This window comes from Netta rufina (genome assembly GCF_964035555.1).
Source record: "Netta rufina genome assembly, chromosome: 10".
NCBI classification, from domain to species: Eukaryota; Metazoa; Chordata; class Aves; order Anseriformes; family Anatidae; genus Netta; species Netta rufina.
This window is the reverse complement of record NC_140133.1, coordinates 22,757,476-22,773,476: the sequence shown is the minus strand read 5'-3', so window position 1 is coordinate 22,773,476 and position 16,001 is coordinate 22,757,476. Positions and strand designations below refer to the sequence as shown.

Sequence of the window (16,001 nt, the reverse complement as noted above, 5' to 3'; positions counted from 1 at the left end):
CTTGCTCTGTTTTGTCAATGTCCATCTCAAAGGGAGAGGGCAAAACTGGGGACACTACTCCAGATGGTCTCACAAGTGCTGAACAGAGAGGAACAGTTGCTGCCCCTGGCCTGGTGGCCATGCTGCTTCTGATGCAGCCCAGGATGCAGTTGTGCCTTCACCACAGAAGCATGCTGTTGGCTAGTACAAGCAGAGGGAGTACAGGGGACTCTGCACAGTATCTCTCTGCTCAGCAGGGACATCCTTACAGTCAGGTAGGATGAAGGCTGGAAGAAAACAACAAGCAGTGTTTTTCTCATGCTGTTTTCTATTTTTTCTCCTTAGATCCCTGAAAACTGCAGGCCTAATATGGAAGAAGGAATATCACTGTTCTCTACCTTGCTCAATAACAAGCACTTTCTCATTGTTTTTGTCCATGCTCTTGAGCAACAGAAGGACTTTGCTGTTAGAGACAGGTATGAGCTTCAGACAACCATATGAAGAGCCACGCAGGCAGCCAGCCTGTCTGAAGGGGGTATGCATGCCCTGCAGGAGGTTGGCGCTAGAGCCTTAGTAGCCTTGACTGCTGCCTCATGGTCTCTGCTCTGAAAGGTGGGCATATGGCTCCTGCTTTGCCCCACGAGGTTGCTGAGGAGGGAGCTGTTGCGCATGTCACTTGTCCTACATGGACATTTTCTGTAGACCTGTGGCTTTTAGCTGCTGATCATTTAGGCTAAACTTGAACCAAAGACCTGGCAGCTGGGCAAGACAGATTGATCCCTAAACCATAAGTGATCCGGCCGCTGTCTAGAGACATGCATTTCACCTGAAGGTTGACTTACAGTCATCCCGCTTTTCTATTAGAAATGAATAACCATAAACCTTCTCCATTATCCTGAAGAGCACCAAAGGGTGCAATGTGTGACCTGCTTGTGCAGTGTTTGTGACCCTCAGCAGTTGGCTTACCAGTAGGAGTGTGCAGGCTGACCTGAGGTCGTGCAGCGTTGAAAGAGGCTTTGAAGTTTAACACCATTGAGAGAGCTCATGAAAATTATCAGAAACACTGCCTTTGTGCTATTTTTTTAAATGATAGTTGTTGACTTAGTCTTCTTGTATCAGTGTTTAAGTCATACACAATTCTGTTCTTCAGGTGTAACTTGGCCTCTCTGCTTACTATTGCGCTGCATGGGAAACTGGAATATTACACCAGCATCATGAAGGACCTCCTGGTGGATCTAATTGATGCTTCAGCTTCCAAAAATCCCAAGCTGATGCTGAGGAGAACTGAATCTGTAGTGGAGAAGATGCTCACCAACTGGATGTCCATCTGCATGTACAGCTATCTCAGAGTAAGATAAACAGATCAGTGCTGTTGTAGGTGCAGGTTTGGCATTGCATGCAGGGGCAACAAGGGACATGTGATTCAGCTGAGGACCTAAATACTCGCCAGTTTTGCCTTGTCACTAATGGCTGACAAACTTCAACAGATTGAAAGGTTCAAGTGTGAAAAAGCAACTGTGAGTTCGGTTGCTTCTCCATTTCTGCCTGGTAATTTGTTGTGATCAAACTTCATGGCAGCCTTCATGGCAGCCTTCCTGGTGTGGCCTGCTTTTTGTAAGGCCAGAGCACTAGCTAGCATTTGTTACCATGCTTGAGAAGAGATTCACGGGGAAATTGAAACATAACCACAATGGCTCGAGGTTTTGGGAACAGTTCCAATTATTTGTTGTTTTCCCTGACCAACTCACATAGCCTTACTGATGGTCGCCAGCTAGTTCAGTATTTTGTCTCGAGTACAAGAGCCCAGGAGGGGATTGTGGCGCAGGGGCAGGAAGGCTGCTAAGCTGTCAGTGCCCACGTGTGTGTGGTGCTCCTCACTCTGGACATGTTCTTATGGTTCCATGCTGCCCAGACAAGTCTTAACAGGAGATGGGGGATGTCTGTCCCAGAAGCCTGACTAGCTTCCTACAGTAACCAAAGAGGAATATATTTGGCATCTCAGAGCATCTCCATCTGCTCAGTGCTTTATCTCCAATGCTTGCCAGTTCTGGTTGGAATTTCCCAGAAGAATTGAGCAATAACATAATTGATTCCACAGCAGCTAATTGGAGGACACCCCATTATATCCACAGGGGAAAGCCTGGAAAAGGCCTTTTGAAAAATCTCTTTTGCAAAGTGTTTGCTATAGCCACAGAAGCAATACCCCATTGTCTTTATACATATCAGGTCTTCTGAACCCAGCTGATGATCACTTTTTGTTCTAAAGCTTGTGGCTTTGTAGTTCTTAATCTTTCATTTTAGCTCACATAATTATGCACCATAATGAAAGAAAAGTCACGGGAATGAAAAGGGATGGCTGTGCTGGTGGAGCATGGCTTTCCAGCCTGTCAGAGAAGAAAAGAGTGAATTAGTGATTTTTTTTTTTTAATCTTTAGGTTTTTATGCCTGTAGTTTAACCATTGGGGAGAAAAAGTGCTGATCTCTCCTTTTGGAGAGTGGAGCCCACATGTGAGGCATCTGATCCAGCTCCAGTTCTGCTAAAAATGGACATTGTGCAAGAAAGCTTTCTCAGGGAAAAAAAAAAAATAAAGAGGGAAGAAAGTCAAGTCTTATCACGTGGGCCTGAGGAAGCGGGCACGTTACAGAGCTAGTTCATGGTGATGCAGCTCCCGAACGCCTGTGCCACCACTCCCGTGGCACCTGGCGGGGAGCTGGCCACAGCGGCAGGCCTCTGGGGTGCCCACCGCAGGGCTGGGGCCAGGGCCGGGGCCAGGGCTGCCCGTGCAAAGCGGTGCTGGTGCCCACCATCAGCTGAACCCGCCCGGCCGCCTGCCTGCCACAGGCCTCAGGGCGGCATGGGCAGGCCATCGCTGCAGTGCAGCCAGGGCTGTGTTGGTGGCATGCCACGGGCCGTGCTGCTGGGATCGCTTGCCCTTGTCCAGCCTGCTCTGGCTGGGGTCAGCGCCCAGTGCTGGGCTCTACGCCCATCCTTGCTTCATGCACTCAGCCTGATGCTGCAGCAGGCAGGACCATTGCTGCACCCCCTGGCGCAGCCTGTTCCCTGTTTCTGAACAGCAAACACTCACTGTAAGAGAATGCAGTGAAGATTTGATTTCCAAGAGGCTTGTCCATCATGGGCTCCACAGTTGGGGTTATGGGCACAATTGGAGGAAAACTGCTGCCTGCTGACATGGGAAGAAGGGGACAGATGAGACAGAAATGTCTGGAGAGGCCTCTGTCCCTCCCTGGAGGAGAGGGCTGCAAACAGACACGAGCCACTGCTGTGCACAGGGATGGAGGGGTCCCAGCCCAGGGCCAGCAGCCTGAGCAGAGCCAGAGCCTTCCCCGCTGCAAAATCAAGTGTGGAGCCTCTGAAGCACCTCCCTGCATGAGCTGCTTTTAGCTCAAGGCAGCTATTTAAATATTAGTGATAGTCGAACACTCCCATGTGCCTTGTGTCCCTCCAGATCAAACTCTGTTGCCCTCAGAGAGGAATTCCTTGGTTAAAAAAAGAGGCTGCCCGCCTGCCTGCAGCACTGGGCTCTCAGACATGTGACGATGGGTCTGGTTCTCATTCCTGAATTATCCCCATTAATCACAACGTCTATTTGAAACAGCTGCTGCAAAGGTCCCTGCCGTTGTTCAGTGGAAAAATTCCAAGTGCTTGTATTTTCCCTTGTAAGTCAACTCTACATGCTCGAAACATTTGTTTCGTATTAATGCTCTGCCTAACAGTCCGTCCATTTGTGTTTTTGGGGAAAATGCTTTGAAGGAGCTGTCTTCAACTGGGAAGAAGTGGCAGGCCACAGTCACTTCGTGGTTAAACATACGGAGGGCACCTGAAGGCAATGGAGTTACCACTTTGACAGGGTGAAATGCATGCAGGAGATAGGATGAAGGAGTAGCAGGAGGCTTGCTCCTTGGGGTTGGAATCAGAAAGTGGTTGAAACCTTGCATCATTTACACAACTGTTGTAGATCTTGGATTCTGCAAAACTGTATGAGAAACACAGAAAAAATGACGGAATAATGCTGAAAAGAGCCTTCCTCGTCTGATACCTTTGTACCATTTTGCCTAGCCCCTAACAGGATCAGAGGACTGGTAGCTAAATGAAAATTAAGGACCTGGAATACAGCACTTAGATCTGTGTCCAAATTTCCCAAAATTTTGCATGGGGGATGGAGCTGAGGTTTGGTACATTATGCAAATAGATAATCATCCTAAAATTAGCTGGCACCTGGGACAAGCAGCTGTTTTCTGTGCTTTTCCCACCCCATCCTCACCAAGACATTTTGGAAATGACTGTAGCATGTTCCTGGGAGGACATCTCTAGCGACTGGTCGGCCTTGTTAGCAGGCAGCAACATGTGAATCCAGTCTGCTCTGAATCTTTTCTTTTCCCAAGCATATAAAACCCAAGCCCTCCCACACTCATCGTGTATGAAGCAGTTCAAGTAATGCCAGCCTGAACTGTGCTTTCCATTACTGTGGAGTTATTTGAGTGTCCTGGGTAGCTTTAAGAGCCTGTTACAGTTCAGTCAAAAATGAAAATGAAGTCTCATTAAAATACATTCACAATAGGAGGAAAAAAAGGCCCCAGAGTGTGTTTTTTTTTGAAGTAATTTTTGTCCTGAATCAGCACTGATCTCTTTTAGTTAAACTTCCTTTCTCCCAACTAGCCAAGTTTTGATTTGTTTCCAGATGAGTTTTCTGAACAATGCTTGAGGTTTCCAAACTTGCCATTTTATCTCTCGTCCCTGCCTGCCAGCCCTTCTTTCCCCTCTTTGAAATTTGCTGTCTGATTAGCACTATTGCAGATTTCCATAACATCCCACAGTTCCTGAGACTGAAAGCCAAGAAGACAAACAGAAATAGTATCTAGCAGGCTGAGCACTGTAGTTTATTTCCTGTGCGGCGAGTCCTGAGAACAGATCTTGTTCATTCACACTGCGGCAGGATTTGAAACACCCATTTCACCAGTTTCTCAGGCTGCCCCCTTTCCATCAAGTGTTTACATTTGCAAGAAGGTGCCACATGATCAGTTTCAACCCATGCAGTGTCTGCTGATTCCAGGCATTAAAGAGCCCCGGTATCAGCAGGACTGGCTCAATTTTTATGTAGCAGTTCGCAGCACCTCACTTCTCTCTGTGGCTGGAGCTCTGTCTAGGACCAGAGCTTCCCAAGGGGCACAGAGCAGGCTCCAAAAGCTGGCTCTGAATCTGGCCTCGGGGTCATCCTCACTGCATGTTCGAGCATAAGCAGAGTTCCTGTTCATGGTAGGGCTGTTGTTACGGTCTGTCAGCGCCTCATGCATCAGGTCAGTGTGGCAGCGTGCCAGTTTGCATCACACAAGTGATGCAAAGTAGTGCAACCTGGAGATGTCTTGGTGTCAATGTAATCCCCTTACATGTTGTCTCATAATCTTGCCTTTCTCTCAGAAACTAACTTTTCTTTATGTCTTCTGACACTTTCTCCACTCTGTTTGCAATCCTCGACTTCTCCTTAGCCCCATTATTTCATGTGTCCCTCTGCTTTCTGGAAGCCATACCTTCCTCCATTTCCAGCACCAGCGGGTCTGCTTCAGAGCACGTTTTGTGTTGTGTGCTCAGAAGAAGCATTGCAAGAAGTCATTAAACCCCAGCAGAAGGCCCAAGGAACTTCCCCATGTTCATAAAAAAGTTGCCCTCGGAAAATGCGTGCACCATGGCACAGATGGTGCGTGCCCACCTACAGCCCTGCTGCAGTGTCTTAACGTCAGTTGCACTGAATGCAGCCGAATCAAAATTGACATCAAACTAATTGCTTTAGCAATTATAAGGCAATTAGAATAAAATAATCACCAAGTCTTAATTAAGAAGCAGATTGAACAGGATTTAGCAGCTCCTAGCTGAGAAATATCAAAATCATTTGATATCTGTTGTCTTGAGCAGGATTTCAGATGGCAGGAATGGTTGTGCAGGGGTGTGTGTGATGCTCGGATAGTACATAAATGTGCAATAATTTGCATTTGCCTCATTTGAAGGAAATTGCACATGAACATTAGGGAGAGTGGGATGTACTCCAGTACTGAAACGTTTCTTAAGAAAATTGCTTGTGTTTTACTTGCACATCAGTGTAACAGACATAAATGATCAGAAATCTGGCATTAAACCCTGTAGCTGAACCGTGTCACAAATAGCTGGTCCCTATTATGCTTTCTGTTTTTACTGCAGCAGGGTCACAATTCACATCTATCCTATAAGACGAAGTTTGACAAATGTAAGGAGTGAAATGGTCTGTTTGCTTGCCATCACGTGGGAACAGCTTGGTTGACCCTGATCCTTTCTCTTTTGCTGTGGTCAAGGCTGTGCTGTGGTATGAGCAGTATGAACGGTGGTTCCCAGAGCCACAGTGTATGCACACAGTGGCCTTAGTCCCATGGATTTCAAGGGCAAACCAGGCAGCACAAAGAGAGGTTCAGCCAATACCTTTATCTGAGAAAGTTATGCATCCAGATGTCCCTCTAAACCTGGCTTTTGTGCACATAGGCTTCATTCGTTGTCCTGCAGAGTGCAATATGTTATACATAGCTCTGTCATATAGGCTCTGTCAGGCTGCAAGGAACATTGCTGTGCAGGAGTATGCCAGATTCCTCCTGATGTTCATGTTTAATTTCGCATGTTAATGAATGTACTTTTGTATTGTTGCTGAGCGTTGCGCACGCGTGTACCCATCGGCACAGCTATGCTTGTGCCCCAGCCTTCTGAACAGTGACTAAGTCTCTGCCCGTGATATAAAATGCTGGCATAGCCTTTTGGTGGTAGTTCACAACCTGCACTGCTTGTTGTAAGGTTGGATGGGGTACATGGGGGCTGACAATCACAGCTCTTTTCCCCCCCGAAAATTGCGCGTGGTTGCCGCCAGCTGCAATGTCCGCCTTCCTGCCTGCATTGCCATGTGGCCCGAGTCCGAGGGTTTCTGGGCAGCCTCTGAGAGGCTCGGAGAAGAGGTGCTGCAGGCATCCAGGAGCGGTGGGCCTGAGCACTGTGTGGGGTTGTAGAGCCAGGGACGTCAGGGGGTTCGCTACCCCAGGGTCCCTGCAGAGCCTGCCCCATCTGTGCTGCCACCAGGTTTGGTTTGCTGACATGGATTTCTCTCCCTTTCCCCAGGAGACAGTTGGCGAGCCATTCTTCCTGTTAATCTGTGCCATCAAGCAGCAGATTAACAAAGGCTCTATCGATGCCATCACTGGGAAAGCCAGGTACACCCTCAACGAGGAGTGGCTCCTGCGGGAGAACATTGAGGCGAAGCCGAGGGTGAGTATCCCACCCCAGCAGGGCGCGGTGAGGTAGCTGTGCCCGCAGGGGGCTCGTGCCCATACACGTGTGGTACCCGTGTGAGTTATGCACTTGTGTGGGCACCTCGCTGGTGCCTGGGCTCCTGGCTGTGGAACAAGGCTTGTAGTGACTGCTTGTTTTCATGTCCAGCCCGTGGTGGTTGCTGATGTGGTTAGATTAGAGGTGGAGGGGGGGCAGGAAAATTTGTTCTGCCGTGTTCAGATTGTTGAAGGAACCAGTTTACCACTCCCAGCAGATCAGGGTCTTCTCTACCAGTGAGAAGGTGCTGGCTATGGCCTCGCACCCTGGGCTGTGTGCAGGGTGTCACCACATGGTGCCAAAAAGCGGTTCTGCAAATTGCTTCCTGCAGCAACCAGGCAGAGCAGGGCTGTGTGTGTGAAGGACTTCATTCCCTTCACTGCCTGACACATAATTCAGCAGACGCCTTTCCAGAGCCTGGGTCAAACGCTGCTTTCAATTACCTGGCATAAATCTGGAGCAGCTTCACTGAAGTCAGTGGGTTACCCCAGATGTGCATCACTGGAACTCAGAGCAGGTTCAAGCTCCACAGCCTCTCAGATTCCTGTTACCAATTGACCTGTAAATTTACAGCACAGACCAAGAGGGGTTAGCAGCAGGACACAAAGTATTATCTTTCTCAGCAGAAATGGTAACTTCATAAGTCTGAGCAAGGAAAGTACAGCTGCTTCCTACTTTGTTTGCAAGAAAAGAAGCAAAAGTATGAGCAGCGTGTGTTGGAGGAAGGCAAGCATCTGCAGGGCTAACTCACTGGCAATCCCCTGCATTGCTGGTAACCACACCTCTGCTTTAAAAAACACCCACACAGTATACAAAGTGAAAAATCATCTTCATTTAATGCTATGGCAAAAATCAGACTTCATCTGTGCATTCATGTTGTCATCACCAAGGGTGCTGGGTGTGTCCTGATATTAGAAAGCAGTGTTTGCAAGGGAACTGATAGGCTGTGAGAATCCCAGCCATCCATCTCTCATTTACTGTATGTCCTTCTAAGAGGCAGCTGTGCTTAGATACAACAATGCTCCTGGCCTCTGCACAGCTTCCTGACCTGGGCTTGCAAATGAGGCAGCCAGCTGGCTTCAGAACTGCATTCATAGTGTGGCCCTCTGTTCGTACACACCGAGGAGAGGAGGACAGAAGCTGGAGGCAGCACTGAGGCAGCCTTGGGGTGAAGCCCCCAGCGGGCAGGTGGGCAGCGCTGTGCTCATGACCTCTGGGTCTGCAGATCCTGTGCGAGGAGATGTCTGTGCTCTGCATTCTTCTCCCTTGAGTGGCATGGGAGCATCTACCAAAGAGGAGAGGATTTTTTGTGGGAAGAGAGTGACTCTGGTTGCCCTGCAGCTTTCTGCTGTGACTATGGCAGACTCAGGGCGTCCTTGAGGTCTGAGAGGTATCTGCAGCAGCCCACAGCCCCTTGCAGCTGATGATCCCACTGTTCAGTTACCTTCTCCAACAGGTTCTTGCATGCTGGGGGTGTTGAATACCTGAGCGGCACCAGACCCAGTATGCAGTGTGCTTAAAGCTTGTTTAAACAGAGCAGCTTGGCCAGTTGCGCCAGGGAGAGGCAGGGCAATGAGCCTTAGCAGCCCCATCAGTCACAGGTCAGAGCCAGGAAGCTGAGAACATGGCCGGTGGCAGGGGCTGAACTTCCCTCCCACCACACAGGTCTCTGCGCACCAGGGCTAAGGCCCATGAGTAAGGCAGCATGAAAGGAGGGTGCAGCGCTGCTCCCCACGCCCCCCTGGCTCCATCCATAAATTCAGTCATAAATTAGCACTTTTCACTAGTGGTAAAATGTAGCTGACCACGTCTGCTCAGCCTGACTTCCAGCAGCGCAGCGCCCAGCAGGCAGCTGCAAGAGCCGTGTGGGTGCTGCAGCGCCGCGCGTCCGTGAGAGCCAGCAGAGCTGGGCAGGTTGCGCTCCTCACTCCTCGCTTGGCCTCTGCCCGCAGAACCTCAACGTCTCTTTCCAAGGCTGTGGGATGGACTCCCTGAGCGTCAGGGCCATGGACACAGACACACTCAGCCAAGTGAAAGAGAAGATCCTGGAGGCCTTCTGCAAGAACGTCCCCTACTCCCAGTGGCCAAGGGTGGAAGACGTTGACCTCGGTAAGGAACGGCTGCGTTGGACAGGCCAGCCCTTACCGGCGGGTGGAGGAGCTGATGTTGCACACTAGCTCTTGGTGTCTGTCGGAGGGTGCTGGGTGGAGTAGCACTGGGAGAGGGCAGGCTCAAGATGCCTTTACCTGAGGACTGTCTTCAGGAATAAGTGATGGGACCAGATCCTGGTGGGCAGGAGGGAGCCATGTGACTGGAAAGGAGCTTTAGGAAAGCCCAGGGTGAGCAGAGGGGTGCTTGGACTTGTGTCCTTTGAAGCCCATATTGGTAAACCCCAGAAGTGGTATTCTCTAAAACACTCTTGGGTCTGCACATGGCTCATTAATATGTGTCTCTCCATAAGCAGCCATAAATGAGCTCATGGGCTCCTATCTGTCCATGGGTTCAGCTGTGTCATTAATCTACCAGTGGACAGCTCCTCCACCCAGAACTTAAGAAGAATCCAAGCCCAATACTGTGAAGAGAAAACCACGCTGACCTCAGTGCCTCCACACCACACAACAGGCTGTGGAGATGCAGGCTGGCTGGCGCGAGGAGCCGCAAGCCGTGGAGTTCAGCACAGTCGGTGCCGGGGGAGTCTTCCTGGGAGAACGCGCTGGGCTGGAGCAGTGCCAGGGCCACGCTCCTCTCCCTGGTGCTTGTGGCACGTCCCCGGGCCATGACTGGCTCTGCCCCGCTGACCACCACCGACCTTTGGTAGCCCCGTGCACAGCCCCACAGTGTCTCACCCGCGCAGTGCAGCGCGAGGCAGGTCCCTCACGGCCCCGAGGGTCCAGGCAGGGACAGGGACTGGGGAGAGGTGCTCCTTGCCAGTCCTGCTGAGCAGAGCCCTTGTCACCTCTCCCAGGGCCATCCTGCCCAGCATTAGTCCAGAGATCCCCAGCTTTGGGCTTCTCCCTGGAGGTGGCTGAAGCACGCCTGCTTTAGCTGCAGAGAGCCCCGGAGGCCTTTGCAGTGGTGCTGTGTGGTGGATGTGTGCTGCCTGGCACGGCGCCCGCCAGGAGCCCTCGGTCCTGCTGCGCCAGCCTCCTCCGGGCTGGGCACTCACTTCTCCCCTCTGTCTGCTCAGAGTGGTTTGCCACCAGCACCGACAGCTACATCCTGCGGGACCTCGACGACACCTCGGTGGTGGAGGATGGCAGGAAGAAGCTCAACACATTAGCACATTACAAGGTAAACCTGCCAGCGCTGCAGAAAAGCTTTGCTTCCTTGGAGCCTGCCTGGCCTCGGGGGCGAGCGGCAGTTCCTCCTCCAAAAACAGGATTATCAGAAACACGCAGGAAGGTTGCCATAGCTCCAAGAGAGCTTCCGGGGAATAGACATCTGCCCTGGCGAGAAGCTCGTTAATATTGCAACACACTGAAACTAATTAAACACTCTTCATGCAAAACAAGTTATTACTGACAACAGAAAGAGGAGAAAAAAAAAAAAGCTTCTATTCCCAGTGGCCACCAGCTTGGCTGATTAGTATCACTCGGCTCTTGATCCATGCCCCTTCTGAAATCACTAGCACAATTGTCACTGCCTGGCCTGAGAGCAGAGGCTAGGGATGCCACTGAGAAGAAGCCAAAAATTTGGGAAATGTGGTAAACCAAATTGTGCTCTTGAGTAGTTTTCCTTTAAAACTAAACAAAACCAGAAAATTTTATTTGATTTCCCCATTCCTTGATATGCTTGGAAGCATAATCCTCACTGCTCTGTAACAATGCATGGAAAATCAAAAATGGAACTGAGTGCTTATTAATGTTATTATTTGTGTAACACCACTGCCACAGAGCCCCACTTCTGGCTCAGTGCCCTGCTGTGCTGAGAGCCAGATGCAGAACAAAGGGATGGTCCCTGCCCCAGCGAGTCCTCAGCCTGCACTGAGGTTCCTTCTCACTCTCTGGGAAAAGGCAAAGCAGTGCCTGCACAGCCCAACACTCTTTTTCAAATTACCTGGTGTCGACGTGCCAAAAATTTATCTTGGATACATGCCTGATTCCCACCATTTGAGAATGCCCCAGTCTTGTATTTGCCCTTAAAAAAGCCTTTCCCAGTAGGGCAGTGCCATTATTACCAGTTCCCATGCAGGGAAGCAGGGCCAGGGCAGTCGCAGGGGTGTGCTTGTGGCAGAGCAGCCGTTGCACCAGCATCCCCAGGCTCTGGGAGCTGCCCGGGTCCATCCCTGGCTGGTGGGAGGTGCTGCCAGGGCGCTGTCATCATTAAATGTCTGCTCACCCCTTCCTCTGCAGATCCCCGAAGGGGCGTCACTGGCCATGAGCTTGTCGGACAAGAAGGATGCCACGCTGAGCAGAGGTAAGAGCTCCCTTCTCCCCTGCTGATGGTGGCGGGGCAGAGGCACTTGTGTGCATGGAGGGGCGTCTCGGAGGTGAGGCTGAGCTGGCTGCCGGGCCCCTTGCCCAGAGGCTGCAGCGCAGCCCATGCGGCGCTGGTGTTGGCAGCCCCTGCAGAGCGCCGTTTCCCGGAGGTGTGGGGCAGAGCTGGGCATCGCTCAGCTCTGTGTCTGGAGGACACTGAGTGTGACACTGCCGAGGGTGGGTCTTTGCATGTGCCTGTAGGTTTGTCTGCCTTTTTAAGGCTTGTCTGTCACTTGCAAAGATGGAAAAATCGACTGGGTTTTTGTGCCTCCTCTAGCTCTGTGGGAGACATTAAGGGCTGAGAAGCACGCACTTCTGATACACACATTGCGGGAGATGCAAGTTTATGTTGTTTGCTTTGTTGTGTTTAAGTTGCTGATGTCACGTTTGTGTTCCTGGTTTAAAAAACTGTTAGCCGGTATCTTCCTCTCTCTGTTTGCCCAACCTTTAAGCTAAATGTGTTCGAACCTTCCTTCTCACATGCTTGTTGGAGGTTTGCATTAAATCTGTGCTAACACAGTGAAAGAAAAGCAAGAATCTGAAACCACAGGACTGAAAATCCCTTTCTCTCCCATGCTCAGTTTATTGCCAGCATACACCTAGGTTTCAGGCTGCACAGAAAGTCAAAACAGGCAGAAAGAGACAAAAATTCGGATTAGAAAAAGAATTTCAACCACTCTGTCTCTTAGGCCATCTGCACACAGTCTGTCTCTGTGGGATTCCCTTTGCCCATTAGCCTGAGGACAGGCGGCCAGGCTGTGGCTGCCCGGGGACAAATGCTGGGAGCCATAGCAGGCCATCGTGGCATGTGGGCACCCGGCACAGGGGCGGCATGCAGGAGAGGCCCTGTGCTAATCCTGCTCACACCCTCTTAGGGTCCTCCTGCAACACCCCTTGGGAGACTTAAAGCACCCCTTAAAGTGCTTCCTGAGGTACTCGCCTGCCCCCTGAGAAGGCAGTAAATAAACACTGCCAAAACAAAGAAAAGTGCTGAAACACCAGCTAGGCGTCTGGACCTCTTGTGGAAAGCAAACACACGTCCTGACACAGTGTGTGTAGGCAGGTCTCGGTCTGGGTCCCCAGACTAAGCTGCTGTCTCTCTTGTTCTTCGCAGTGAAGGATCTGGACACCGAGAAGTACTTCCATTTAGTGAGTATCTTGCTCCCCAAGCTGCTGAGCTTCGTGGCTGGCTGTGGGGGCGGCGTGCGGCGCGGTGTCTGCAGCGGGTGGGCACGGTGCTGCCAGCTCCTTGCTGCGAGTGGCGGCTCCGGGCTCCCCGCACCGCGTGGCCAGGACTGTCGGCAGCCTGAGAAACATCGGGAGCAAAGGCAACCCGCAAGGCTGTGTGTGTGCAGCCATCTCTCTCTTCACCTGCATTTAAGTCTCTGGGCTCCTATTTTTTATTGTGTGTGATGAAAGAAGAGAATATCTTCGCAGCCTCTCTGATATTAACTTAATTCATCTCTGTGGGCTGAACCATCAGATGTGATGAACAGGCTGTATCAGTGGTCGTTAGTTTTCTTCAGAGAGGCCCAAAAAGGAGCAGAAAGGTTATCTGTAGAAAAGCTTTAGTACTATGGGACATAATAATAAATTATAAAGACAGCAAAGTAATTATTGTGGCCTGATCCAGCTGTCAGCAGCCACGGAGAGTTCAGAAGTGCAATCTGAGCATGGAGTGGTGCCACCAGGTACGTTCTGCACAGCCTTGGTCAAGTCACCTAGCAGGGGCTGCTGGCACTCTGCCTGCTTCCCAGGGCTGGGGAGATTTATTAGTTCCTGCTTGTGCACCACTCTGGAAGTACGAAGTGCTAAATGTTATTAAAAGCTGTTATGAAAAAAAAGCGTTAAGGGCAACAACAGGATTGTATAGCTGTTTTTTTTCTCTGCTAAAGTTTCCATGCTGAGTACTAACACACAATGCACACGCACGTGCACATGCATACATACACACAGGAGCAAGGAGGGAGGAGGGACCGGAAACTGAATGTGCACATATGAAACAATGCCAAGATGTACTTAAATGGCTTGCTAGGTCATTAGAGAGCAGTAATTAACTGACCTGACCTGTGGAATATTTATTTTTGTTTTTAAAAAGCCCAGGGTAGGAATATTGGCTGATTGTTCTTGCACTTTTTTTCCAAATCTAAGAAAAGCTGCTTTCCATGGAAGCCTTGTTCTTGTTTCTGGGAACCTAAACTGCAGCCACACAGGAATACTTCACAGAGAGCAGGAAGGCAAACAGACTAACTTGCAAAGTGAGATTGATTGTTTCATTTTCTTTGTCTAGATTGAGGGAGGCAGCAAAGAGAGCAAGAGAAACAAATGTCAGAAAAACTGAATATTATGAATTACTTTTCTGAAGCCATATAAGGGTGTATTTATAACAAGTAACTGCTTTTTAATTGGATTGTATATGCAGTTGAAATTCTATAGTTAAATGAAAATTCAGTGTGACACTTCCGGGGAGGAGCATTCTGAACATATGTTTTATATTGGACCAGGTTCTTCCAACTGATGAATCAGTTGAACATAAGAAGTCCCACAGACAGAGCCATAGGAAGAAAGTCCTACCGGAGATCTACCTGACCAGGCTGCTCTCTACAAAGGTAGGAGGTGGGAACACTGATGCTTACGGCAAGTGGGAGTGTTGACTGCGGCCTGTAGCAAGAAGACTGACCTAAGACAGGAGTGCTGCAGAGCCAGTCACGTTCAAGGGGCTTTGGGGTTCATCTGTCCTGAATGTTCAGAGAGTCTTCAGCGAGGCTGCTGGGCTCCACTGGCTCTTTGGTTCTCTCTAGCTCTGCAGCTCTCCCTCTGAGAGCAGCACTGCTCTGTGAAGCCCCACATCGTCTCCCCAAGTGCAGGTGTGGGGTCTCTAGACATGAAGTGGATGCTGACCACCCTGGGGCTCCCAGTGCTCAATTCAGACCTGAACCCATCTCCTCATTGAGTGATTCTGCTGGGAAAGGGAATGGAGATGCTCAGCTCTGCAAGCAGGAGGAATGTCTGTGTGATCTTAATTCAGATTTGAACTTGCCCACTCGCTGCGAGTGCTTAGCTCCAGCAGTTGGGCTCCCAGCCCATCTTTAATCCCAGCATGATGCTTCACTGGAGCAGAGATCACAAGAATGGCCAGCAGTCTCCAGTCTTTTTTGTATTTACTGTGCAGAACAATCGCAGATGTGAGATCCTCACAGTAAGAAAGAAAACCTCGATGCCAAAAGAAATTAAACCCAAATGCAAGCTAATTATATCACTATGCACAAACAAACCTTTCTCTCCTTGCTTTAGCATCCCCTTCCTCTTGGGACTTATCCAACTGGCAGCAAAGTATTTCCCCTTGTGTGTAGCAGTCACAGTTCTCACACCATTTTTCGGGGCTCAGGTGCTGCTGCTTTCTGCAGGCTCGATTGTGTGTGCTTGTCCCACAGGGCACACTGCAGAAGTTCCTGGACGACTTGTTCAAAGCCATTCTCAGTATCCGAGATGACAAGCCGCCTGTGGCCGTGAAGTATTTCTTTGACTTCCTAGAGGAGCAAGCAGAGAAAAGAGGGATCACCGATCCTGACACTATGCACATCTGGAAGACCAACAGGTTTGGAAGACAAGACCTCTTCTTTGTTTCCTTACATCTCTCAGAGCAGCAGCTGCAAACCTTTGGTGCCCTGGATTAACCATTAGGCTTCTAGAAGCAGAACCAATGAGGAACTTGGAAAACAGGGAAAGGCTGAAAAATGAGCCCAAATGAGTGGGTTCAGAGAGCTTTGAACAAATGCAGAGCTCGGGGAGCAGAGACCTGGAAGAGGAGGCATAGTCAGATAAAGGGCAGAAGGAATAGGCACAGTAATACAAATAGTTAAAAGAAACAGGGGAGGGATGGGATGACTGGAGGCAGCAGTGGCATAAATTCTAAGCAATAAAGAGATAGATTTCAAAATCTAGATAAAGAGATAGATTTCAAAAATCACATCAGGTCTTAAAACATCACAGTGATTTTAAAATCAGCATATTTGGCTCTTTTTCATTTGATTTTTTGTCTTTTCAGCCCTTTGGGGCCACTTTTTCCTGACATCTCTGTAACCAAGCTGAGGCTCCAGGCCATGCACAGGACTCCAGGCTGCTGGTGCTGCTTTCTGCTGGTACCACAGCACCAGGAACCAGCCAGGAGTGGTGCTGAGGAATGTGAT

At 49.9% G+C, this 16,001-nt stretch overlaps 1 protein-coding gene across 1 annotated transcript in view; it reads left to right on the top strand.

The window, feature by feature from the left end:
- Nucleotides 1-16,001, top strand: part of PLXND1 (plexin D1) — a gene marked incomplete at its 5' end in the record, with an annotated part of 80,569 nt that overhangs the window by 56,445 nt on the left and 8,123 nt on the right. Inside the window, 9 exons of the mRNA XM_084292928.1 lie at nucleotides 325-455; nucleotides 1,130-1,328; nucleotides 7,127-7,273; nucleotides 9,286-9,442; nucleotides 10,521-10,624; nucleotides 11,686-11,749; nucleotides 12,926-12,960; nucleotides 14,316-14,420; nucleotides 15,246-15,409. Of these exons, the coding sequence (XP_084149054.1) occupies nucleotides 325-455; nucleotides 1,130-1,328; nucleotides 7,127-7,273; nucleotides 9,286-9,442; nucleotides 10,521-10,624; nucleotides 11,686-11,749; nucleotides 12,926-12,960; nucleotides 14,316-14,420; nucleotides 15,246-15,409 (1,106 nt within the window). The remainder of the gene's footprint in view (nucleotides 1-324; nucleotides 456-1,129; nucleotides 1,329-7,126; nucleotides 7,274-9,285; nucleotides 9,443-10,520; nucleotides 10,625-11,685; nucleotides 11,750-12,925; nucleotides 12,961-14,315; nucleotides 14,421-15,245; nucleotides 15,410-16,001) is intronic.